This window comes from Sinohyriopsis cumingii, chromosome 3 (assembly GCF_028554795.1).
Source record: "Sinohyriopsis cumingii isolate HCF-2022 chromosome 3, ASM2855479v2, whole genome shotgun sequence".
Lineage (NCBI taxonomy): Eukaryota > Metazoa > Mollusca > Bivalvia > Unionida > Unionidae > Sinohyriopsis > Sinohyriopsis cumingii.
Genome location: NC_142963.1, coordinates 26,850,376 through 26,877,931, shown reverse-complemented (window position 1 = coordinate 26,877,931; position 27,556 = coordinate 26,850,376). Strand labels below are relative to the sequence as shown.

Genomic DNA, 27,556 nt, shown 5'->3' with positions numbered 1-27,556 from the left:
GAATGATAACTTTTTGAAACAAATGGAAAATGTCCTTGTACAGGAGAAAGAAACATATATACTCGTAGAGATAAATAAGGACCTTCTCAATACTCCAATAAGGAACAACTGGATGGAATTTATTGAATCATTAGACCTAGACCAGCTGGTAAATGAGCCCACAAGGGTAACAGAAAAATCAAGCACTCTTATTGATCACATTTATACCAACCTACCAGACAATGTGGCTTGTGTTAATGTACCGAAAGATGGTCTTAGTGACTACTATCCTACTTTTTTGACAATAAAGGTTAAATGCAAGAAAAATAAGATAAATATACACAAAACAATCACTTACAGATTGTTCAAAATTTTTAATGAAGAACAATTTCTCAATGACCTATATAAAGTTCCATGGAATATGATCCAAACTTTGGATGACATTGATGAAGTTCTGAGGGTGTGGACTTATTCATGAATGTAGTATCTAAGCATGCACCGCTGAAAGTACATCGAGTAAAGACTGAAATTCAACCTAATTGGCTTACTACTGAAATCCTAGATGCTATGAAAATACGAGACCAGTTCAAGGCTATGGGAAACCATGCACAATATAAAGTATGGAGAAATAAAATATTAAAATCTTAAAAAAATTATTATCAATCATTGCTTGAAAACAAAAAGAGCAACACAAACTCCATTTGGAAAGTCTTCAATGAACTCACTGGAGGAACACAAAAGGATCAGACAAATAAAATTGACTCACTTCTGGTAAATGACACCATAGTCACTGATGGCACTGACATTGCAAATGTTTTCAATTATTTTTTCACCAACATTATCACAAAGTTAAAAGAACCAGTGATAGAGAACAATTTTAATGAACTGAAAAAGTTCTGCAGCAGCAAAATCTCTAAGGAGGTATGTTTCTCTATCGAACCAGTATCAGAAACTTTGTTAAAATATGTCTCAGTGAACTTGATACCAAGAAAGCTACAGTTGATCAGATTGGTCCACGACTCATTAAATCTTCTGCCTCTGCTATTGTAGATAGCATAACATTCATAGTCAATTTAAGTATTGCAACCTCATCTGTCCCCAAAATATGGAAAACTGCAAAAGTAACTCCTATTCACAAATCTGGTTCTAAGGATGACGCTGATAACTATCGAACAATCTCAATACTACCAAACTTGTCAAAATTGATTGAAAAACATGTCCATGACTCATTCATGTCATATTTAACCAAACACTTGCTGTTACACCCTGATCAATCAGGCTTTAGATAGAAACATTCCTGTGAGACTGCCTTGATCTCCCTAACTGATAAATGGCTTCAAGCACTTGACCAAGGTAGAATAATAGGATCTGTATTTGTAGATTTCAGGAAAGCTTTTGACATGGTGGATCATAAAATCCTTTTGAAGAAACTGAAAATCTACCAATGTGATGAAAGAAAAATTAGATGGTTTAATTCATACGTAAGTGAGAGAAAACAACATGTTAACATAAATCATGTTCTGTCTGAACCTGGAACAATTAGATATGGAGTACCACAAGGCTCAATTCTAGGTCCATTACTATTTTTTATAATTTATTAATGACCTACCACTTTTACTAAGAGACAATATCATCTTCAGATCTCTATGCAGATGACACAACATTGTCAGACATCCAAAACACAAAGCATGAACTCGAAATTTCTTTACAGGATGCCCTAAACAAACTGAAAAACCGGTGCACATGAAATGGCATGGTGGTAAATACTAGTGAAACTAAAATATTACTTATCTTAACATGGCAAAAAAGGTAGACTACTTGGTGTTTTGGTAGATAATAACCTATCATAGACTGAACATATCAAACATATCAGTAAAAAAAGTCGATTCAAGTTTTTGGCTGCTCAGTAGGATAAGACATTTTATCCCTGAAAGGCACAGAAAACTATTTTATAATGGTTACATACAATCCTATTTAGACTACTGTAATACAGTATGGGGTAATTCAAATAATAAAAACTTATTAAAACTGGCACATCTTCAAAAAAGAGCATTAGGGCTAATATCAATCCAGAAAGAAAGCAAGAAAAATTTAGCTGGTAAGTTAAAAATATTACCTATTAAAGACCAAATCTGTTTGAGAAAAGCCAAATTAATGTACAGGATATCCCATAATAGTGCTTCTGAATATTTACAATCACTATCCCAGTATAAGCTACCTGGTAATACTCCCCACCTGTGATCCATGTCTACCAAACAGTATCAAATTCCCAAATCAAAAAAGGAGTTATTTAAAAAAAGTTTCCAATACTCTGGAACTCTGCTCTGGAATAGTATTCCAGTTGAGATTAGAAATGCCCACTCTGTTTCCTTCTTCCAAATCCAATATATCCAGTGGCTTCAGAGATGCAGCTAAAATAAATAAATTCCTTTGTATGAGGGCCTGAAGGTAGATTAGTTCTTAGCTAATCGTGTTACCCTGTTTAAGTAAGGTCATTATTATTGTTATGATTATTATTATTATTATACATTTTGGCTTACATTACGTCAACTAGTCAAATGTGGTATGTCTATACATTTCAACCTTCATTTAGTCCACTTGTACAATGTGGTATGTCTATACATTTCAACCTACATTAAGTCAACTTGTACTATGTGGTATGTCTATACATTTCAGCCTACATTAAGTCAACTTGTACTATGTGGTATGTCTATACATTTCAGCCTACATTAAGTCAACTTGTACTATGTGGTATGTCTATACATTTCAGCCTACATTAAGTCAACTTGTACTATGTGGTATGTCTATACATTTCAGCCTACATTAAGTCAACTTGTACTATGTGGTATGTCTATACATTTCAGCCTACATTAAGTCAACTTGTACTATGTGGTATGTCTATACATTTCAGCCTACATTAAGTCAACTTGTATGGTGTGGTATGTCTATACATTTCAACCTTCATTTAGTCCACTTGTACTATGTGGTATGTCTATACATTTCAGCCTACATTAAGTCAACTTGTACTATGTGGTATGTCTATACATTTCAGCCTACATTAAGTCAACTTGTATGGTGTGGTATGTGTATACATTTCAGCTTTCATTAAGTCAACTTATGTGATTTGGTATGTCTATACATTTCAACCTTCATTAAGTCAACTTGCATGATGTGGTATGTCTATACATTTCAACCTTCATTAAGTGTTCTTGTATGATGTGGTATGTCTATACATTTCAACCTACATTAGGTGTTCTTGTATGATGTGGTATGCCTATACATTTCAACCTTCATTAGGTGTTCTTGTATGATGTGGTATGTCTATACATTTCAACCTACATTAGGTGTTCTTGTATAATGTGGTATGCCTATACATTTCAACCTTCATTAAGTGTTCTTGTATGATGTGGTATGTCTATACATTTCAGCCTTCATTAAGTGTTCTTGTACGATGTGGTATGTCTATACATTTCAACCTTCATTAAGTGTTCTTGTATGATGTGGTATGCCTATACATTTCAACCTTCATTAAGTGTTCTTGTATGATGTGGTATGTCTATACATTTCAGCCTACATTAAATGTTCTTGTACGATGTGGTATGTCTATACATTTCAGCCTACATTAAATGTTCTTGTACGATGTGGTATGTCTATACATTTCAACCTTCATTAAGTGTTTTTGTATGATGTGGTATGTCTATACATTTCAACCTTCATTAGGTGTTCTTGTACGATGTGGTATGTCTATACATTTCAACCTTCATTAAGTGTTCTTGTATGATGTGGTATGTCTATACATTTCAACCTTCATTAAGTGTTCATGTATGATGTGGTATGTCTATACATTTCAACCTTCATTAAGTGTTCTTGTATGATGTGGTATGTCTATACATTTCAACCTTCATTAAGTGTTCATGTATGATGTGGTATGCCTATACATTTCAACCTACATTAAGTGTTCATGTACGATGTGGTATGTCTATACATTTCAACCTTCATTAAGTGTTCATGTACGATGTGGTATGTCTATACATTTCAACCTTCATTAAGTGTTCTTGTACGATGTGGTATGTCTATAAATTTCAACCTTCATTAAGTGTTCTTGTACGATGTGGTATGTCTATACATTTCAACCTACATTAAGTGTTCTTGTACGATGTGGTACGATGTGGTATGTCTATACATTTCAACCTTCATTAGGTGTTCTTGTACGATGTGGTATGTCTATACATTTCAACCTACATTAAGTGTTCTTGTACGATGTGGTATGTCTATACATTTCAACCTTCATTAAGTGTTCTTGTACGATGTGGTATGTCTATACATTTCAACCTTCATTAAGTGTTCATGTATGATGTGGTATGTCTATACATTTCAACCTTCATTAAGTGTTCATGTACGATGTGGTATGTCTATACATTTCAACCTTCATTAAGTGTTCATGTACGATGTGGTATGTCTATACATTTCAACCTTCATTAAGTGTTCTTGTACGATGTGGTATGTCTATACATTTCAACCTTCATTAAGTGTTCTTGTACGATGTGGTATGTCTATACATTTCAACCTTCATTAAGTGTTCATGTACGATGTTGTATATCTATACATTTCAACCTACATTAAGTGTTCTTGTACGATGTGGTATGTCTATACATTTCAACCTACATTAAGTGTTCTTGTTTGATGTGGTATGTCTATACATTTCAACCTACATTAAGTGTTCTTGTATGATGTGGTATGCCTATACATTTCAACCTACATTAAATGTACTTGTATCATGTGGTGTGTGTATACATTTCAACAGAGACCAGACTAGTACATTTTTAAATTGAAAGTTGCAGTTTATTTAAGATTAACTTAGTCATATTACTGTAAAAATTGTATGATACATTGCCTAATGACAGTTACCTGGACACCATCTGAAAGCTAGTGCAGGTATGTATAATTAGCTGAAATAATTGGGATGGATCTGCATGTTGCTTAGTCTTTCATAATAATGGGTAAAATGTAAGAACTTCTATACTTAGCTTGTTAACAAGGTACTATCATACTTCAGCAACATATATTATTAATCAACACATGTAAATGTGTCAAATTTTGTTGTAAATGTGACAGCTCTATATGTATGTCATATGAAAAAAACAAAATACACCCATTTTGTTCCCCATCAGAAGGGATATCCCTGCATGCTAGGGGATGTAGGATAGTCCTTGTATGTTGTATATCATAACAATAATAGTAAATGTATAGGTTTGAATCTTGCCATCAAATCAGCCTTGGTATTGCTATGATTGAGAGACGTTGGGCAAGACACTTTACTCCATTTGCCTTGCCACTAAATAACTTGTGTTCCTTGCCTCAAAACACCAATAAAATCAAATCAGTCAGAACAGATATGAAATCAGTAGCCGTTAGAAGGCATTTAGAACCATGCAATCAATACCATCATGTTTAGGCTTCTTAAAAATACATGTAAATATATATATATATATATATATATATATTCCTTTTCTTTTGTTAAAAGTACACAAAATGCTGTGAATTTGTTATTTTTTGTGGGGTTCCAATATTTGTGGATTTGATGGCTGTTACAAACAACAAATTTAAAGACCATGACTTACAGTTAATTATTCAGCTTTGGAAAGAAGCCCCCCCCCCCCAGTTAATGAAAAGTACTGAAAATTTTTCCTTTTGAGCCATACCGTACAAGTTGTTACCATAAAAATAAATGAATTTTCACAGTAATGTTTCTCTTATAGAGTATCTAAGATGTATACAAACTTTTGATATAACAAGCTTTTGCATATGAGAACCATATTATATAGCAAGGACTTGCATATGAGGACCACATATAGCAAGCACCTGCATATGAAAACCATATTATATAGCAAGGACCTGCATATGAGGACCACATATAGCAAGGACCTGCATATGAGGACCACATATAGCAAGCACCTGCATATGAGAACCATATTATATAGCAAGGACCTGCATATGAGGACCACATATAGCAAGCACCTGCATATGAGAACCATATTATATAGCAAGGACCTGCATATGAGGACCACATATAACAAGCACCTGTGTACGAGGACCATATTATATAGCAAGGACCTGCATATGAGGACCACATATAGCAAGGACCTCCATATGAGAACCATATTATATAGCAAGGACTTGCATATGAGGACCACATATAGCAAGGACCTGCATATGAGAACCATATTATATAGCATGGACCTGCATATGATTACCACATTATATACCAAGCATGACTACCAAATTATATGGCAACCACTTGCATATCAAGACCACATTTTTTTGCAGAGGTTGAGTTGCTATGGTTCTGTGTGTACATTAATTAACAGATAAATACCTGCACATAAAGATCACTTAAGAATAGTCCCTCAAGTGGTATTGACACGTAGGTTTAACTGTAACTATTTATATATGGTATATTTTAATTTCACATATAAACCTTTTTTGTTTTAGTTTTTTATCACCAAGTTTAGAGACATCATGCAGAAAACAGATGTTGGAGACAAGGAACTGAATCTGGCTATCAGAGGCTATGGTCTTCTTGCGGCTGTGAGTTTTTTTTTGTTGTTTTTTTGGGATGGTGGTGGAGGGTATATATTTTTTTATTCACAACTTTGGGGGGTGGGAGATCTTAGAACCATGAGGTGCTTTTTACTGATTTATGCATATTCATCCAAGTACATTTAATGCAATAATATCACTCCCATACTGTTTAAGATGGAGTCTTAAAAGCTTCGGATGTACAGTGCAACCCCGCTATAACGCACCCTGCTATAATGCAAATTCGGATATAATGCGGTCGTGGCTCCCCAAATTTCGTACATTCATTCGTGCATGAATTTTTTTTTTTTTTCAAAGTACTTGAAATAGTGTAAAAAATATATTATCATTATGGGGAAGAGATCGCCAATGAATTCGAATTTAATATGATTGTGGCTTGGTTCCTGAAATTTTAAATACATGTATGTGTATTTTTCTTGTATCTGGAATTTTTTTTTTTTTTAAGTATGAGAAATAGTGGGTAAAACGTTTATTATCATTTTGGGGAAGAGTTCGCATATGAATTTTAATATAATACGATCATGGCATAGCTTCTGAAATAAAACAATATCACCAGGTTCTTGTAGTGTTATGCCAAAATAAACATTATCGGAAATGTTACTTATTACTGGCCCATGAATAAAGCCAATAAGTCGTCTTTGTTATTGTCTTCAATTAATTCTGTATACAATCGTTGCTCAAACAATAGCCAACATGTGTTTCTTCTTTAACTGCATACACAACCAAGCAGCAGACAGTGTGGTGGTTGATAAAAGATTCTCACAGTTTAATAAACATCAAAAAACAAAAGCTGTCAAAATTTTTGTTGGGCTTGGCGGTGTTATTAGAAGCAATCTGTTGACCAGTAAATAATGTCCGCTTTATTAGCTGGAAATTGAAAGGTTATGAAATTGTTCATGCGTTCAGCTTTAAAATTTTTTATAAAAGTGACCAGTGACCATTGCAGGCCTACAGCACTTAGTTATTGGGTTTTACATGTGTATGAGGTTTGCTTATGAACTTGTTATTAATTTCCTATTTCTTTATAAAAATATTTTACTGTTATGGAAAAGCAAGTTCACAGATGCAATTTGCACTTTGTGCAAAAAAAAAATATTACCATTTTGGGGAAGAGATCGTGTATCAATTCGAATATAATACGATTTATAATACAATCGTGGCATGGTTCCTGAAATTTTAAATACATGTACATATATTTTTCTTGTGCCTGGAAAAATACTTTTTTAAAGTATGAGAAATAGTGTATAAAATGTTTTTTATCATTTTGGGGAAGAGTTTACGTATGAATTCGAATATAATGCGATCATGGCTTGGCTTCAGGAATTTAACAATTTCACCATGATCTTGAAGTGTTATGCCAAAATAAATATTATCAGAAATGTTAGTTATTACTGATCCATAAGTAAAGTCAGTAAGTCGTCTTTGTGATTGTCTTCAATTAATTCTGTATAGAATCGTTGCTCAAACAATAGCCAACATGTGTTTCTTATTTAACTGCGTACACAACCAATCAGGAGACAATGTGGTGGTTGATAAAAGATTCTCACAATTTAATAAACATCAAAAAAACGAAAGCCGCCAAGATGTTTGCTGGGCTTGTTGGTGTTATTAGACATGATCAGTTGATCAGTAAATAATGTCCGCTTTATTAGCTGGAAATTGAAAGGGTATAAAATTGTACATGTGTTCAGCTTAAAACAATTTATAAAAGTGACTCGTGATCATTGAAGGCCTACTGCACTTAGTTCTCTGGTTTTACATGGGTATGGTGTTTGTTTATGAACTTGTTATTAATTTCCTATTTTTTATAAAAATATTTTACCGTTATGGAAAATCAAGTTCACAAACACAAGTCGTTCTCTGCACTATGCGCATTGATTACTATAGTAGTTTTCACACGTTTCTTTTGATATTCACAAAATCTGAAGTAAAAGTTATATGCACACTGAAAGCATGTGTTGATTGTTAATTATTCTTGCTGTACTCGTTCAAATGAATAGGCGTACAAGTGTTAATTATTGGAAATTTGCATTGGATAAAGGTACACAGAAACGCATGTGAAAAAATTTTAGCAGTATGAAATTTGTACAGACACCGTTCATAAACCCTAGAACATAATGAACTGTACACATGCTTCATGTTTCTTAACCTAATTTTGCTGTTAATTCTTCCCATTGAATTCAGACACATAATGATGTGTGACAAAATTATTGAATAGTTTAAATATGTTTGCAACTTTTGCAATGGAATTACATATATTATGGATTAATTGCAAGCCCTGATGGTGCGATATCAGATGGCAAGTAAACAGTGTTGATATTCTGTTCATGCTGTATATTAGACGTTGAATTCAGACACAATGATCTGGGACAAAATTATTGAATATTGTAAATCTGTGTACAATTGTTCAATGGAATTACATGCATTATAGATGAACTGCATGTCATTATGGCATAATAGTAAACTGTGTTGATACCCTATTCATCTTATACATTAGACATGAATACCTGTATATGTGCCAATGAGTTGTTCTCTGAAAAAAGTAAAATACTGTAAAACCCCGCATGAACACAACCTCGATATTAATGTGATCCAATTTTTTTGACCCCAATTATCGCGTTATAGCGGGGTTCCACTGTAATTATCTGTGGATTTTAAGGTTTATATAACCGTATAAAAATTGATCTGCACCCAGATGGCAGGGTTGATGGGATGTTTTGGAGGAAGGACTAACTGAAGAGATTGTGGGGTGATACTTTGTTTTTATGTAATCCAGTTATTTACTATGCTCAGTAACTTTGTTTGCATTTTTATAACGTGCATGCAATAATTGAACTGTAATTAGTTTTGAATACCTTTCCCAGTCACATTAATATTAGGAATGCAGATCCATATCACGTTAACATTAGGAAATAAACTCTGCTGCCTCTAAAATCTTGCTTGATCAGAAAGATGAAACATTTTGTCTTTCCCAGTCACCATAATGTATATAGGCAGTGAGAAGAAATTCTTCCAAATCTCCCCTGTCCACCACTAGATGGTTACTGTTTTACAGGATATTTACCAGTTTAATCTGTCACTGCAGTATGAGTAATGTTGTACCACATTATTCCTTGATATCGATCAGTGTTGTATTTAGTTTTCCCAGCAATCTTCCCATTGGTTGATACAATGATGACACTTCCCTCCTAAGCTTCTTCTAGCCATCCTGTCAAGGACTACCATGTTTGGCCAGCTAGAGAGAGAATTGTATGGTGTTGAATGGGTCTATGCTGCACCTATTCCAGAGACTTGTTCAGCAGATGAATCCACAATTGTTAGCTTTGGGAAGTTTTTATCCCTCTGTTTGTCTTATCTTTCCAATACTGGCTTGGAATTAATAAGAGGTTTTCCTCTCAGTTTTTGGCAGCCCAGTGGGTGTAAGATTCCTAGCATGCCTGAGCATGGCTTTAGTGCCTGCAAGTCTGGGACCCTTGGGTATGATACTGGCCTCATTGACATGTTCTATCAGCCATCATTGCTGTCACTTGCCAGTCCAGTTGCTACCTAGCTTGCCCAGCCATCTAATGGGTTAAATATACTGAATAGCAACTGAAAGTCAGTTGTATCAATGCTGCATTCTGGTTGCATATCCCATTATGTGTAGACCATATGGGGTCTCTCTACTTTGCTGTCAAGTCAGCAGTCCAGCCAACCATTCTAATGACAGATACATTGCTGGTTGCCTGACTGCCCGTCCAGCCAGTGAATCTAATGTTGCCATGTTTGGTAGAGAAATACTGTGTTACACTCAAGGATGATGTCATACCATATATCCTTTCTTATAAGTTGAGTCCAACTGCAAACTGCTTAGACCCAGATCTGCCATTACAGAATGTGTTGGCTGATCTGGTTCTTTGCAGTTTGTTAGAGTAATCCATAGAACAAACAACAGATCCTAATTTGTGGGTGCATTATGATATAGCAGATCAGGATCTTTGTTGTTTGCAATTTGACTCATATTATAAGCAAGTACATATGGTAATTTCCTTCATATGACTTGGTATTTGTTACACAGGCATGAATGTAATGCTGGATGAAGACACTCTCAAAGTTAATGAAGACAATACCTGTGTCACCTCACTATGATTGAGTAATGGAGTGGACAGATTTTTTGCTTTAAAGCTGCAGTCGATGAAATTTACTAGATCTATTCATTGTCTGCGTGACCAGCTCCACTACCTGTGATCCACACCTACAAGAGCAAGGTCTCAGTAAACATTTTAGATGAGGATGAACATCTTCCATCAGTTTCCTTCTGCAGTTTGCTAAAGTGAACAAAATCATGGAATGTCTTTTGGACCAGATCTGGTATTCAGTGAATTCCAAGTTTTTTCCTTCTCAGAAAGCTTATTAGCCATTTCTTTTTCATCATGATGGTACTACAAAAGGCAGTGTAGACATTCTGAGCACACATAAGAACATTGTGCAGTAATCCTGTCAACGCTATAGTTATATGAGGTCAGGCTATTGCAGAATTTGGTGGGAATGTCATTGATGCTTGAATTGGTATCAATAGCAGTTTTTCATCTTTATGAAAAATCAAGCTCTGAGCATGTATGGGAGTCTTAGACCCACATTGCCAAGGAGGTTGGTTAATAGGCAGTGAGCATGTATGGGAGTCTTAGACCAACATTGCCAAGGAGGTTGGTTAATAGGCAGTGAACATGTATGGGAGTCTTAGACCCACATTGCCAAGGAGGTTGGTTAATAGGCAGTGAGCATGTATGGGAGTCTTAGACCCACATTGCCAAGGAGGTTGGTTAATAGGCAGTGAGCATGTATGGGAATCTTAGGCCCACATTGCCAAGGAGGTTAATATGCAGTGAGCATGTAAGGGAGTCTTAGGCCCACAGTGCCAAGGAGGTTATTAGGCATTGAGCATGTATTGGAGTTTTAGGCCCACGTTGCCAAGGTAGTTAATAGGCAGAACATTATTCCATTGCCAGCACTTTGTGGCATCTCGTTACCTTTCTGCAGAACTAATGGATGATCATAATTGTTTCTAAGGGGTTTAGATTTAATTTATCCAACACCCTTCTCTTCATGTTCCCTTTCCATGACAGAGATTCTGGCTGATCCAGAAGTCAGAAATTTTGCTCCAAGCAAACCAAATTCGAGGGAGTTCTAACTGAGAAATGTTTCTGGTTCTAGAAGCCAGTGGCAAACTCAGGCTGGTGATGGATCTCAGCATTTTCAAAACATGCATAATCATGCGAAATTGAAGCTGGAAGCATCACAGTTTTGATCGCTTTCTAGCAAGAAGGATGGGTTTGCAATTGGTCTGACTGATGCATACTTCCATATCCCTATCCATCAAGCTTCACTCAAATTTCTTCACTTTGCATTCCAAGACATGGTTTTTCATGCTTTGCTATTCATTCTCAGTCTCATCCAATAGATGTTTATGAAAACAATCAACTGCATCATCACCTTGTTCAGTTATTCCTCATCAATAATGAAAGTATATTCAATTTTTTTACAGGACCAAGAACAGCCATACTATCTTACTTTTCTGTCACCAAGCATTATAGAGAACAGGGAGAAATTGAATCTTAATCCCTCCCAGCACCAATTCTAACTGGCTATGGAATATTCGATCAGCACAACATTATTCGTCTTCATTCCATGTGGATTGTATGAATTATTGAGCTCTCAGAGTTGATCTCCAACAGGTAGTAGAGATTGATGAGAGTTTCTGCAAAACTTTGCTAAAAGTGGTGGTTATTTATTTCTTGTGCCCTACTCAGTGGCATCCCTTTTTCTCCTTTGAATACATTCCTTGATACATTAACATTAAGAATATAAACCATACTACCTCCCAAATCCAGCCTTCCCAAAGATGGAAATTCATCTTTCTATAATACGTAGACAAATGACAACCGCTTTTGCCAATTACCTCCTCTTGCTACTTACAGGTGGAGCTAGTTTAAACTTTTGCTGTGAACAGAGAAGTCTTTGTTCACTTGACCTCCTGAAACGAAGTGGATATTTGTATTATTTTCATTCCATCCATTGAGGATTTTGTTATTTTCAGATGTATTAAGGATTATTCTACAGGTGGTATACATTATATTTTGAATTTTGAACATAAATATGAAATTTTGTCACCTTTGCTGACTTAGTTTCTGCATTCTTAGACCGCATGGTTCACATATTGACTTGAATGAGCCATGCTGTCTAGCCACACCTCACTTTTTATACCATCTTGGCTGCAGACCATACCATCCAGCTGTCAGGGTCTCGATCCATACTGTCTAGTCACATCTAATTTTTGATACTCTCTCAGCTGCCAACCATACCGTCTAGGTGTCTGGATTTTGGTCTATACCATCTGCCTGCACTTCAGATTAGATGCCATATCAGCTACTGACTGTACTGTCCAGCTGGCTGGCTATTGATCCATACTATTCATTGAAGTTATGGCATCTGTTACATATTGTCCTATGCCTCATCAAGTAGAGCCATGGAGTGTTCACTTTGCCTCAGATCAGATAATTCCATCCATCCAACATTTCCAATAATTCTGGCAGTATAGCTGTGTACACTGTTGTCAGTACACCGGACAACTATTTTGGATGTTTTGATTATGACAAACCAGTCTTACTGATTCCAGGACTTTATCCCAAGGATACTGCTAGCCATTTATTCATGGCTTACCAACTTGGACAGGGTCTGTGAGCGACTTAGAAACAAATGCCTAGCCTCATCTATGGTTTCGAGAATGTTCTATCTTGATATCTCTACAGTTGGGCAATTTTTCACAGTCGGAAACAAATAAAAAATTTTTGCCTTGTCTATCAGCCAAGATCAGTGACCCAGGTAATTTTTCTGAAAGTTAACTTCCATCAGTTTTTGCAATCTCACTGGTATAAGACCCATTTTGACACCTTCACAGATCTCCTGGCATTGGACAAGAACTATGTTCCAATCAGACTTTGCCTACTTCTACATTGGAAAATGACAACATGCCACTTTGAAGCTCGTTTCCAATATAGTGGCCACTTTTTTGTTGCTGGGATTGGCATCTATGGCAATTTTTTCCAAGCCTTTTTTGGTTAGGAAGGCCAATGGCAATCAAGATGGAGATGTCAAGATCAGTCCAGCTTTCCATCTGTTCAAACGAATTTGCTGTCTGTCTCAATCTTATGCATATTCACATGTTACAGTCCATCCATTCCTGAGGTTTACATACTGAGGAAATTGTTATCGGTTTCACCACTCACCCAGTTTGAACATAATTCCATGGGCCTTAATGAAACTAGTCCAATGTATCGTATTCCCTGTACCATATTTGGACGATGTCCTCCAGAAACATATGATCAGTTTCATTATAGTCAAAGAAAAGAATGATCTCGTTTCCATTTTACATCATCTAGGTTTTTTGATCATTCCATCAGTTTGTCCATCTGGTTGTGGATTTTCTCACCTCAACCTGGTACATCTTCAGGTGGTCTGAAACATTGTCCTTGCAAAATCCGTTTCCAACACAAGTTTTTCTAATTCTGTTGTTTGTACCAGTGGGTCTTATATCATTCAGTTGCCTCTAAATGTGCTCTTTGAAGATGACCTTGCTATGCCACATGATTAGTGTACAGTGTAACAAGTGAGATAGTATCATCCCTGGACCAGTGATGCAGCCATACCTCTCGAACAGCTGTACCTGGATGTGACTTGTGTACAAATGCAAGCACAAATGGCTGAGGAACCTATATGTTACCTGGCTTTGAAACTGTCAATGACCAGTGGGGTATGGAGAACACAGGTCTCCACGTCAATCTTTTGGAGATGAAAGCTTTCATTTTCACGCGGCCATCTTCAGAATGAGATGGATCTCATCATATCAGACAACTCAGTGGTGGTGACATATCACCCCATATATAACTGGTGCAGACAGAGCAACATTGACGTCCAGATCAGATACTTTCATTTCATATTTGGTCTTGCCTGATTCTCTGTCAAGAAGAGAACAGACATCTTTATCTGTGAATAAGCCCACTACTTTTTGACAAATGTATTAGAATGACTATCTTCTTATCCTGGGAAATATCTATTTGCACTGCACTGCTTCAGAATATAGGTTTTTGTTATTGAGACTTGGCAGGCAGTACGAGGGAGTTTCAGTGGAAATTGAGGATGGTGTCTTAATTACTTAAGAAAATTATTTGCAAGCTGTATTCATTTACTTTCATGGGTATTAACTTTTGTGTATTTGCAGTTATTTATTTTCATCAGTTGTAAATTTGTTGTATTTGGAACAGAGCAGTATTGTTTCCTGAGAAGGATCATTCCGCATTGGTTCTTTAATTTCAGGATGGAAATTAGTACTTGCATGAAAAAAAGTGAATTTACGGTACTATGGATGTCTTCAGATCTAGTTTCCTAAAGATTTTTGTTGAAAATATTTTAGCCAATATATACACTTTTCTTTCAGCCTTGTCGTACATTCCTGTCTGGAAATGATGTGCAGTTCATGTTCACTGAGATGATGACTAAAACGGAGCAGCAGTTTTTAGGGTAAAACATGACAATATATCACAACATAAACTTGATATTCATTGGGTTCTTTGGGGTATTAATTTTGCAGCTTGTGGTTATAGTTTTTCCTATTGAAAGTTCCAGCTTCATTAAATATCCACATTGGATGCCAGAATACACTTGATGCTGCTGAATATTTTCACTGTGTGCATAAATATTTAACGTTTGAGATTTCACAAGTTTAAAGCTTGTTATAATATTGTTATGAGATATCATCAACTTTAATATTGTTGTCCACTCAGTAAATCATGGTTCTTGTAGCGGCTGATAAACACACATGACTTCATGAACTTTAAGAAAGTTCATTACTTTTAATCTCAATTTATTTCCGCAGAGAAAAAGTGAATTTTTCTATACAATTTGTGTTTGAGTCTGAAATTGTGAAAAGTTGTGACAAGTATTCATTTTAGCTCCCATGTATATGGTTTAACATCTAACGATAATATTTATTGCAATGTATCTGAGATGAATTTTATCTTTCAGCTAATTATCAATTTCATTATATCATTTTTGTCCCTTGTCTGCATTAGTTGGAAGCAAGACATGGAAGTGACTTTCCAAGTGTGTCAGTGTCTTTGTCAAAATTTAAGGTTTTTTAATCTCATTTTCATTCATATATATATATATATATATATATATATATATATATATATATATATATATATATATATATATATATATATATATATATATATATATATATATATATATATATATATATATATATTAAATCCTTTAGTAGGTTCTCATCATACTTGGCATGAATCAGTTATCAAGCTTGGCAATCTACAACATGATTGCCTGCTTATTTGACCCCTTGTGGTCAATGCCACAATCATAGAAATTGTGCATTATAGTTTTGGTTTAATTTTTCTCCTTATTTTAATCCTTTCTAATCCCATTTTATATTTTCTTTATACTTGCGATGAATCTTTATGAAGCGATTGACATGCTCACTCTCCCATTTGTCTTGGGATAAAGTTCAGTCATAAAAAATGTGTGTTATGGTTTTGATTAAAGTAGTTTTCATTTACTCATATTTTTTAAACCTGATGAAGGATTTTCTTCTTACTTTGGATGAGTCATTATGAAGCTTAAGCAATTCATTTTGCATCAAGATCACTAGTTTTACAGCTTTGATCATGGACTCAACTTGGTCTTTTTGTTCATCAGAAGGGCATCCTTATGCCTGAATAATAGACACATCTGTGTCGCATCTATGCAGTCTTTTGTTTGATGACATGGCAGATTTAAAGAAGCACTATAACCAAAATAATGCATGACATCCAAGCAAACCTAACAACTTGCTTACCTCCTACAGCAGAGCAACTCGATAACTGCCTGCATTCATTGCTCGACAAACATGCCCCAGCTACCAAGTGCAGAGTATCAATTCAAAAGTATTCTCCATGGTATAGCAGTGTTAGGGACCAGCTTCGCACTGCTAAAAGAGACCACTGTAAAGCTGAGAGGCTTTGGCTTTCCACCAGACTCACTATTCATAAGCAAATCTATGAAGCCACTAAGAAGAATGTCACAGATATAGTCCGTGCAGCGAAATCAGCCCACTACACTACTAAGATCATGGAAAGTTCCAGATGCAAAGAGCTCTTTGAGATTACTAAGAAGCTAATGTCAAGGAACAAATCTACACCACCTCCAACTACCTTCTCTCCAGTCAACCATCTGGACATGTTTGCAGATTTCTTCCTTGACAAAGTACAAACCATTAGAGATAAGCTTGACACCATAATTTCAGTTGACTTGTCGTCACCATACAGTTGGGATACAGAATTTGAGCGGCAACCATTAGCAGCATTTGAACCTGTCTCTATGGATTTTGTATGTACAATCCTGATGAAGAGTGCACCAAAGTCATGTGAACTTGATCCAATTACAACATCACTGCTGCTTGAGTGCAAAGATCCAGTATTGCCTTCACTAACTGATGTTATTAATACCTCTCTCTCCTCCGGGGAATTCCCATCATTTTTCAAAACTGCCATTGTAAAGCCTCTGCTGAAGAAACCAACACTAGACCATAATCATTTAAAGAACTACCGTCCAGTTTCTAATCTCCCATTCATATAAAAAATCTTAGAAAAGGTTGTTCTATCCCATCTTGTATCTCATCTGAATTCAAACAGTCTATTTAGCAATGTACAGTCTGCATATCACCCTAGCCACAGTACTGAAACTACTCTTCTAAAAGTAGTTAATGACGTTTTCTTTGCTTTGGTATGCGGAAAGATTACAGTACTCACCCTCCTTGATTTGTCTGCAACATTTGACACAATAGACCATGATATATTACTTCACCGTCTCCAGCATGTATTTGGCATTCATGATACAGCCTTACTGTGGTGCAAGTCCTACTTGGTCAACATGACACAAATTGTATCTGCGAATGGAATACACTCCAGCCCAGTTGATCTATGTTGTGGTGTTCCACAGGGGTATTTTCTTGGACCTGTTCTCTTCATTCTATACACTCAGCCGCTCGCAAGTGTCATAGATCAACATGCAGTGTATCACCAATTGTACGCTGATGACACCCAAATATACAAATCTAGCCACCCAACTGAAGTTGATGCTGCCATTCAAGGTGTAGAGAGGTGCATTTCTGATGTGAAATCATGGATGACATGTAACAAGCTGCAGATGAATGATGATAAAACTGAGGCCATTCTGATCACAATACAAAGACTTTCTCATTCACATCATTTACCTCAAACAAAAAATATCAGCAACACCAACATTAAATTCACACAATCAGTATGAAACCTAGGTGTTACTCTGGACAGTACTCTCATATTGCACCAACATGTCATGAACATATGCAAGGCTGCATATCTTGAGCTGAGATGCATCAGCTCCATTCTCAAATATCTTTCAGTTGATGTTACTAAAACACTTGTGTGTTCATTAGTACTTTCAAGACTGGACTATTGTAACTCAGTTCTGTCTGGTTCATCTCAATATCTCAATAGTCATATGGACAGCGTTCTTTTGCATACCAAGGCCCAGCAATGTGGAATGAATTGCCCACTGAACTTAGACACAAAGACACAGTGATCCCATTCAAGAGTGCTCTCAAAACTCACTTATTTCGACTGCAAGAACAAACTTAAAGACCTAATAATGTTTCCTACCTGAAATATTCTCAGCATTTTTTTATGTTTTCTAATTTCGTGGTGTTTGTTTTTGTAATCATATCATTATATATGTTTTTTATGTTTTAGGTGTTGTTGAATGTCGTAAAGCACTTAGAGCTTCTAGAGATTAGGCGCTACACAATTTCCTCATTATTATTATTATTATTATTATTATCATTATTATTATTATTATTATTATAAATAGATTCTTTGGAAAATTGTTTTGTGATTTTGTGAAAGAATTACATTTTTGTCAGGACTCAAATTTGTGAGAAAGAGAACAGATTCTATCATTTTGGTGGCGATCTACAGTTTTGTATTTTACATAGGGTTTGAATTTTATAGAAAAAGAATTTACCTGGCTTTCCTCACTGGTTATACTGGCTATTTAAAAAAGACCTTGTATATCTTAGGTATAGTTCAAAGAACCTTTACTTCCTTTTTTTATGGTGTATGATTGATGGGTGTAATATGGGTTATAGAGTATACAGCTTGGCCTTACTCCAGATGTTCACATTTAAAAAAAGTGTTTGCTACACTTGGTCATTTTCACTTCCTGAACTTCAGGGGTAAATTGTATAAAAAAAGAGCCGGTAACTTTTTTTTTACATTTGATATATTTGGTAATTCATTCATTGCACTTTCAGTAGCTGGTATTGTCCAGTCTGGCAAAATTAATTTTCCCTATTTTAATAGCTGCTACAGATAGTGTACTTTAGAATAATTCAGGCTGATTTATTTAGCACAAGGGAGCAGTCATTTTAGTTAGCAGTGTGCCTTGATCATGCACAGTTTCCAAAAGTACAATATCCAAAGAAACATCATCCACATTACATTAATGCAGCATAAAGGTATGTCAACATTCTCTCCATTGTGCTTGTTTTAAATGCAAACAACTTCACCTTACATACGTTACTCTCTCAAAAGTACATAATAACTGGTGAGCGCCCCCCTTACAGTCAGGGCAGAACAATATGTGTATCTCCAGTCAGCTGACTGTCTCAAATTTTTGTTGCTCACCCTAGCACTTTTTCCCTGGGACCCCCCCCCCCCAACACCATTTATGAAATTGCTTTGTGCATCAAATTGAGCCAGTTTAGCCCAATACTTGAAATGCTTAGTACAGTATATTATATATACTGATCATTATATATATATATTTATAGTTTTTTTTTTAAAGCTACAAACCTATCCTAATTTTAAAACCAGTGCAGTAGGAAACACATATTGTTTTGCCTCAGTCCTTATATGTTTTAATTGGATAAGAGATTGTATTGATTCTACAAGAGAACAATTGTTCAATGGGTTTTTAAGTAGGTTGTTTGCAGCCATGAAAGCTGGTACCTTGTGAAAAATAGTAATTTCATAATGGCTCTTGTCAGTTGAGGGTCTGTGTTTTCCCAGGAGCACTTCATATTAAAGACCATCTCACAACATGTCACTTTACATTAAAGACCATCTCAAAACATGTCACTTCACATTAAAGACCATCTCACAACATGTCACAGCTATGACAGTGAGAGTATAATACATTTTGGTACAATCAGATTTGAAAATAGGTTAACTAGATTTAGTCAGAGATTGATATCTAGCAAATTCCACATGATCATGAGAGTTATGAATCTTTTTTTATGATTACTTTTCTAACTAAAGCACTGTGGAGGATTTAGAGAATAGACTGTACAACTTGTCGAGCTACTTGGAATCCCTAGCTAACATTGTGAGACAAGTGGATGATGTATCGGAGTCCTATGCCATGTCACTGGAGTACCTGCTTGTACTGCTTCTAGAAAATCTGCCACGAATCCATACCACCAAGCACTTCCTGTGTCAGAAGGCAATTTTGTCTGTACTGCTGGCTGTCATGCCTAAGGGGGTCACTTTCTCACAGATTCTGTCAGGCTTTGGTAAATATAGTTATATTTTTGTTGTTGAGCCCATCATAGTGGAACTTTCACGTAGTGATTGCCTTAATGTTCATTTGCATGTTCATATTTCCATCAAACTGTATATGATTCTGTCAAATTGTACATGATTCCATCAAACTGTACATGATTCTGTCAAATTGTACATGATTCCTTCAAACTGTACATGATTCTATCAAACTGTACATGATTCTATCAAACTGTACATGATTCTGTCAAACTGTACATGATTCTGTCAAACTACTTGATTCTGTTAAACTGTACATGATTCTATCAAACTGCACATGATTCTGTCAAACTTGACATGATTTTGCACCCTAGATTAAGCTCATTGTTAAAATTTTAAGCTTATGGGATGGCATGTCGTCACTCGTCTGTCATGAAATCTCTATTGTTCACCATTCTAGAGCACAAATTTGTTATCACTGCTTATGAACTACTAAGAGAATTGTTGTGAAACTTTAGACACATATTCATCCCAAGGACTAGTTGCTTATAAGTGAAAATGGTAGCATGTGTGTGTGTGATTTGGATTTTTATTGTAGCATTAACAATTTTTCAGTCATATCGCTATGATGTCTGCATTGTGGCAGTTTATAGTGATGTCTAGCACTGGGGCATCATGCCACAGGCATGTAGCATGATGTTCCATCCAGCCACATTATCCTGACACAGGCCGACCAGTCCTAACACTAACCTCTTAATGCTGAGCACCAAGCGAGGCAGCTGTTAGTACCATTTTTGTAAGTCTTAGGTATGACTCAGTGGGGGATCGAACCCACGACTTCTCACATCTGAGGTGGACGTCCTAACCACTAGGCCACCGGAGTGGTCGAAGAAATGGTAGCAGTCAGACATCTAATATGACTGCCACAGCTGATATCTCGGAACTCTTGTTATTACTACTTCTCTAAAATGGATGGTTAAATTGACATTGGATTATCTTTCAAAGATTTCTTATCACTTGTAGTTAGTCTTAAATTTTTAAAAAAATAATTCTGAACTGACATCCAGTATGGTCACCATGGTGGCCATCTTGAAAATCTGTAATGTTTGTCCTAAACGAAAATGGCATCAATCTAAATGCCATGTTAACCACTTGAAAATCTTGTCACTATGTCTTATAAATGGAAAGCCATATTAACATGGGTTTATCATCAAAAGACTTCTTATTATATATACAATTGATCCTAATGAAATTGGTGTCAACCTGGTATCCAATATGGCCATCATAGCAGCCATCTTGAAAAACCTTGTTAAAGCTACCAATGTAAATAGGAAGTCATATCTGTGTGGGATTTTCACCAAAATTCAGATCTTGTCTAGTTGGTCCTAAATGAACATTATACTGATCTTTTTATAGCTATGCCCAAAGTGGCCATCTTAAAATCTTGTCACTACTCCAACTGAATGGGTGGAATATTGACAAGTGGTTTTCACCAAAAGACTTATTGTGATATCTCATGGGTGCCAATTTTGCGTCCAATACAGCAGCCAGTTTGAACATCTTGTTATCACTCGAGAATATTAGATATGATTTCATGGCTCAGCAACTGAAAAGAAGAAATGGCCTATCTTCGATTCCTGGAATTTATTTTGTTCAATAGAACATCAAACCCTTCAAGGAACTTGTGTTTATAATAAGATTAATATTAAAGATGTTTTCTTTTTATCAAAATAAAGGTGGACTCGTCTTAACCAGGATCTCATCACTGCTAATTACCTTTCAGACCCATGCTGTGCTCATTTACATATTTGCATATAGCAGTCAGATAATGAAATGGTTTATATATTCATAAGCTAATTGTACTATAGAATCTTTAGCATGAAGAAATGTAAATTATTATTTTATATGATAGATTACCCAATTAGGAATTTACCTCTGCTGCCTCCAAATTCAGCCCTCCCAGAAAGATTACAAAGTGCCTTTACATTTATATAGCTTATAGATTAAGGAAAATAACTCTTACAGATTACTTCCCCTTGCCCATCACGCACACCAGATGACCACCAGTATCCCTGACGTTTAAGGTTTTGCTTAAGACTAATAGCACTGCCTGCAAAATCCAGTGGAATTCTTCAAATATTTAGACTATCCAACAAACTTCTCTGGTTTAGTTAATCCAGATGTTGGTATACTTATTGTGTACAATTTTTTTCTGTGAATTTATTCATATATCTGCTCATCATTATTATTTGTGTGATATTGATTGATGAGACTCAGATATTGGTTTCACTGTCATATTTTGAATGTGATGTTAAACTTCTAATTATTATCCATTTCTTGTGTAGATGCTCTTGGTATTGCAAATCTGCCTAATTGAATATAATTTGCTTTTTGCCTTGGTCTTTTTTCTGTTAGTTCCAATATGTCCAGCAAGTGCAAGAAATGAAAGTGATTCAGATTTGCAGATGATAATCATGAGATGTGCCTTGTGTGTTTATCATTACCTATGCAGAGTACATGTGACATGGGCCGAAGATATATGGTCCAATGGCTTAAAGAAGAAGTTGAAGTTAATAAAAATGGTGCAGAGTTGATATCCAGTATAGTCATCCTGGTAGCCATCTTGAAAATCTTGTCACTATCTCTCCTGAATGAAAAGTCATTTCGACATGCAGTTTTAACTTGATGTCAGGTTGATCCTAAATGAGAATGGCACCAATCTGACTGCCATGTTGGCCATCTTGAAAATCCTATCAATATGTCTTTGACTTTGCTGAAGCTATTATCTATCATAAAAAATTTGTTTTCTGATACCACTAGCTTCTGCATGCAGGGTGAGTAGTCTGTTTGTGTATCTGATGACTACTTGCAGTTTTGTTCTGATGGCTCAGTTGTACTAATGACACAACCTGGCTTGTCTTTCAAGAGCAGAATACCATTTATAGACAGTATTAAAGTAACTATTTGATTGCTCTCCTTGATCAGCCCATTGAGACCAGGCAAAGCTACAGGACCCATTCTGTACTCTCAGATCTGAGAACTTGTGTGGTACCCATTAGAAATTCTGCTTACCAGTTATGACCAGAAAGCAGTAGATAACCACACCTGTGCCGGCCTCTTGGCTAAAATGAGTTTTTAAATTGGCGTACTCTGAACTTAGGATCTCATATGACTTGTGAAAAGCTCTGCTCACTAAAATAAAAACAATTTCTACTGGGATTTTTATTATCTGTCAAGGAGGGCAGGATTTGGATGTAGTGGAGTTTATGTTATAGTCTTAAAGTAATTGGGTACGTATTCTCAGATCAGTTGGAATGGTAGTATTATTCCTTAAGGTACTCCTCATGTTCAGGATGATTGTTTAGTATTTCAGGGCTTGATTAGAACTTGCTCCCATCAGCCTGTAGTGGAGACAGAAAATGAAGGAGATACAAGTCTTTTGGAGTCTGATCCCAAAGCCAAAAGGATCACCTACAAAGATTTTGTTGACCTGTGGATAGGATTGTTGGACAGTGCTGGGATCAAGGTTAGAAATAGAGCCAAACTTGCATTATAATTTAAATGCTGTATTCTTGGATGTTTGTTTCATATTTAGTAATGAAGCCCTGCAATGTGTAACTGGACATTTTTAAAAATAATGCTAACAACATAATGTATAATCTAGCTGGATTATTACATTTCATTAAGTCTTTATGTTTGATGTGTATTAAATATCAGGAAAGTTGTATCTTGTTTAATTAACTCTGTCCTCATTTCAGGACTTTGCAGCAGCAGACATTAGTATTGATGTTCGTCACCGACTTACAGATGCTTTGTATGATGAGTTGCTCACAGCAATCATCAGAATTATTCAGAGGCTTGACTTGACCTCAACATCGACCCTTGTAGATCAGGTGACTTTTATACTTACTTTTATCTTACCTGTGACAAATGCTACAAGAGATGAGAGGATGTCACAATGGTTACATTTTTATAAAAGGATACAAAATTTAAAAAGGTAATTTCAGCTGTTTTCACTATGGGATCCTCATCTATCTTTACCTACAAATGGTGGAAGGAATTACCTTTGAGATTGACAGCCAGTGAGCTGGATCTGGCAGTCTGTCATGGACAAATAAATATCAAAATAAACATGTTTGTCATTGGATACAAATATCACTACTGGTGTTCAAGTCAGAAGTTCAGAGGTCAAGGTAATAGTGGTCAGGTGTTTAGCTTGACTGGTCATTGGCCAGAAGAGTTTATTTCTGTTGTACATTTTCCATATGTTGTCCAGTCATCCATTAGTACAAATTTGTTATCACTACTACCCCAAAATTACTTGGAGGATTGCTGTGAAACTTTACACATGTTTATCCCAGGGTATAGCTGGTCGTAAGTGAAAATATCCAATATGGTCACCTCAGTGGTCATCTTGAAAATCTTATTTGTCACTACTTGAATAAAAGCAATATCAGCATGGGGTTTTCACTACAAGACAGCTTATGATGCAAAGTCGGCCCTTAATTAACATGTACCCAATCTTATGTCAAATATGGTCACCATGACAGTTATCTTAACTGCTGAATGGAAAGTCATATGAACATGAGGTTTCAGTTAAAGCAATTTGTCAATTTCATCTTTAAATACATTACCCAGTTTTCATATGCTAGAAGTACATCCACTCCCTTGCAAATCCACCCAAAATAATCGTGTTTGCCACATCTTCCAGCTTGTTTATGCAGCAGAATTCTAAAGGTTGTCTGCATGCCAAGTGGCAGTTGGACTAGAGTGGTCTTTCCTTTGATAGAGGAATTGTTGCTAGATTCTGTCAAGTTTTTAGTTACTACTTCAGCTTGTACAAAGGCCTTGCAGTCTTCCATGTGCCATGTCATGAGCTGAGCTATTATTAGGAGTTTCTTCCATCTGGGAAGTATACTCCATGTTTTACAATATAAATCTGGCCCTATAGTACCATCTTAATTGCCTGACCTATGGTGTACAGTACTTGCAATTCATCTCGGTACTTGATAACTTTTATGTGAAGTAATTCTTAATGCCACATAGTAAGCTCATTTATACAATTTTCTGTGGAATTTTATCTATATTCATGACATCCACTTCACTGCAAGTTCAGCACAATGCATGACTGATATCATTTGTTTGTGACATTGACATTTTTCAGTGATTACAGGTATTGCAGTGTTCCCCTTTTGCCTCATTTATGCATCAGAGAGCCCCCAAATTTTGTTTTCGACCCTCCCCCCCCTTCTGACACCAAGGTTTGTTTTATACTCAACCTGACCCTCAGTTCTGACACAAAGGGGATTTTTGACTCTCAGACTTTCACCCCTAGGGGAAATGTTGGGTATTGACAACACAGGGCATGATTAAGTGTGTGGGAGAAAGCAATCTCAAGCTAGCTGTGGATAATCATATCCCCTTTATTAATTGTTGTTTCATTCCAAAGGTCTAAGTTTGATCTGGTGGAACCATTATAAGAATCATGTACATTAAGAGATTGGAGCCAGGGTCAGCTCTAAGGAAAAGGCATGTAATACCAAGTGTTATTCCAATTATCAATTATAATTGATCATCATTTGGTTGAGCAAACCAGTAAGATAATTGATTGTGATACTCCATAACATGCAAGCTATAAAGGCATAAACTGTCTCCTTGAGCTGGTAATAAAAATGGCAAAAAAATATACTTACAGTTTTACATCCAGAATTTCCTCAAAATGTACTTTCTTTGTACTGTAATTTCGACTATATTCCAAGTGCAGTTACAGCCTCCTTACTGCACTCAAAATGAAATAAGCATTAAATTCCATAGTGTCCTTTTGATAATTGCAATTGAAAGACTTAATAGTTTTCCCACATTATGATTTCAAACATTCAATGACAGAAACAGAAGCACATTTGCAGATGTCAGCATACTTCTCCCTCGCTTCTTCAGTCTGATGTATTTCATGTGGAATTGTCACATATAAATCCAATCCATAATCATGAAATTTCGTAGAATAAAAAAAAATACCAAAATCTATTCATTCCAGATCAAATGGAAAAGTTGTTGCATTGCGCATTCATTCACTCCAATTTCAATTTTAACTGGACACACCATTATCTTTTGAAAGTTATGTCGAGCGCACAACTAAGTTCAAATTTATGTGGGCGGGGTTATTTGCCCAGTAATGATGTTGTTGATGTGTAATAATGGATCTGCGCTTGTGTATTTAGTTTGGAATATAGCACACATTCAGTGACATTGTTTCTTGTAGTGTATTTTGTTAATATAATTAAGCATTTGGTAGAATAAAAAAATGAGCATATAATAAAAAAGTTACTGCATTTGTATGGGAAACTTGTTTTGTCAGATGGATATACTGCACTCCCAAGGTCGTGCAGTATTTCCATTCGAAAAACTCGTTCATTTTTTCCCATGCAAATGCAGTAACCTATAAATATTACATGATTCTGACAATGTAAAGTTAATGGAGAAAAAAATGAGCATATAATAATATGCAGTTACATCCCAGGAAGTGCATGCAAATTCACTCTAGTAGTAAATGACAGTTAATGGGATTTAGTACCAATCCCTCAGTACAAGGGGACACCATCCTAGTATGACTTTTACCTTGGCAGGTGGATGATCTTGTATCAGTTTTGTTGCTGAACAAATTAAAAAACATGGCGAATGTTTTGTAACACATTTGGAAATACGGAAAATATCCTGGCATGGTTTTTCATATTTATTCATATGATGCCAATCACCATCACATGTAGTGTCCAAAAAAAAGCATATAAAAGAATTGGACAAAAAAAATTGAAAGCATTCTGGCACTGATGGCTTTCTGTTTTATACAGACAGTGATGATCTGCAGACAGAAGAAAACAAATAGGAACAATCTTTTCCTAACTTCATAAAAAAAAACTGCTGAACAGAATTCGACTAAAATTGACTGAAAGCGTCCTATGATTGATAGAAATGATGTTTATACCCCATCAAATATGGTGGCTGTTACTAGAAATGGAAAAACATTTACACAATCATCCTGGCATTGAAGTATTTCAGTATTTAACTAATGAGCTCAGTATATCATCAAATGAAGGGGTTTAAAACCTGGAGAAACTTTGGTATAAATGTTTTCCAAATACATGCAAAAATCAGGACTGGAAGAAATTTAATTTTTCCAACTCAGTAGATTTCAGACTCACTTGGTCCTCTTGTTTCAATTGTAAGGCTGGATATTCAAGGCGGTGGATGTATTCCTTATGTTCAGTGTGACCTCACTAAAGCATTTTTCGTTATAACACTAATTCAATATAAATATGGTTGTCGCTTGGCTGAAATTTCATATATATGTACTTTTCTCATACACAAAAATGTTTTCT

The 27,556-nt window shown here is 35.7% G+C and overlaps 1 protein-coding gene across 1 annotated transcript in view; it reads left to right on the top strand.

The window, feature by feature from the left end:
• LOC149802584 (DNA-dependent protein kinase catalytic subunit-like) overlaps nucleotides 1–27,556 on the top strand; it is a 407,613-nt gene that overhangs the window by 47,412 nt on the left and 332,645 nt on the right. The window contains exons 11-15 of the mRNA XM_089951857.1: nucleotides 6,472–6,567; nucleotides 15,053–15,135; nucleotides 19,965–20,218; nucleotides 23,549–23,709; nucleotides 23,942–24,076. Of these exons, the coding sequence (XP_089807983.1) occupies nucleotides 6,472–6,567; nucleotides 15,053–15,135; nucleotides 19,965–20,218; nucleotides 23,549–23,709; nucleotides 23,942–24,076 (729 nt within the window). The remainder of the gene's footprint in view (nucleotides 1–6,471; nucleotides 6,568–15,052; nucleotides 15,136–19,964; nucleotides 20,219–23,548; nucleotides 23,710–23,941; nucleotides 24,077–27,556) is intronic.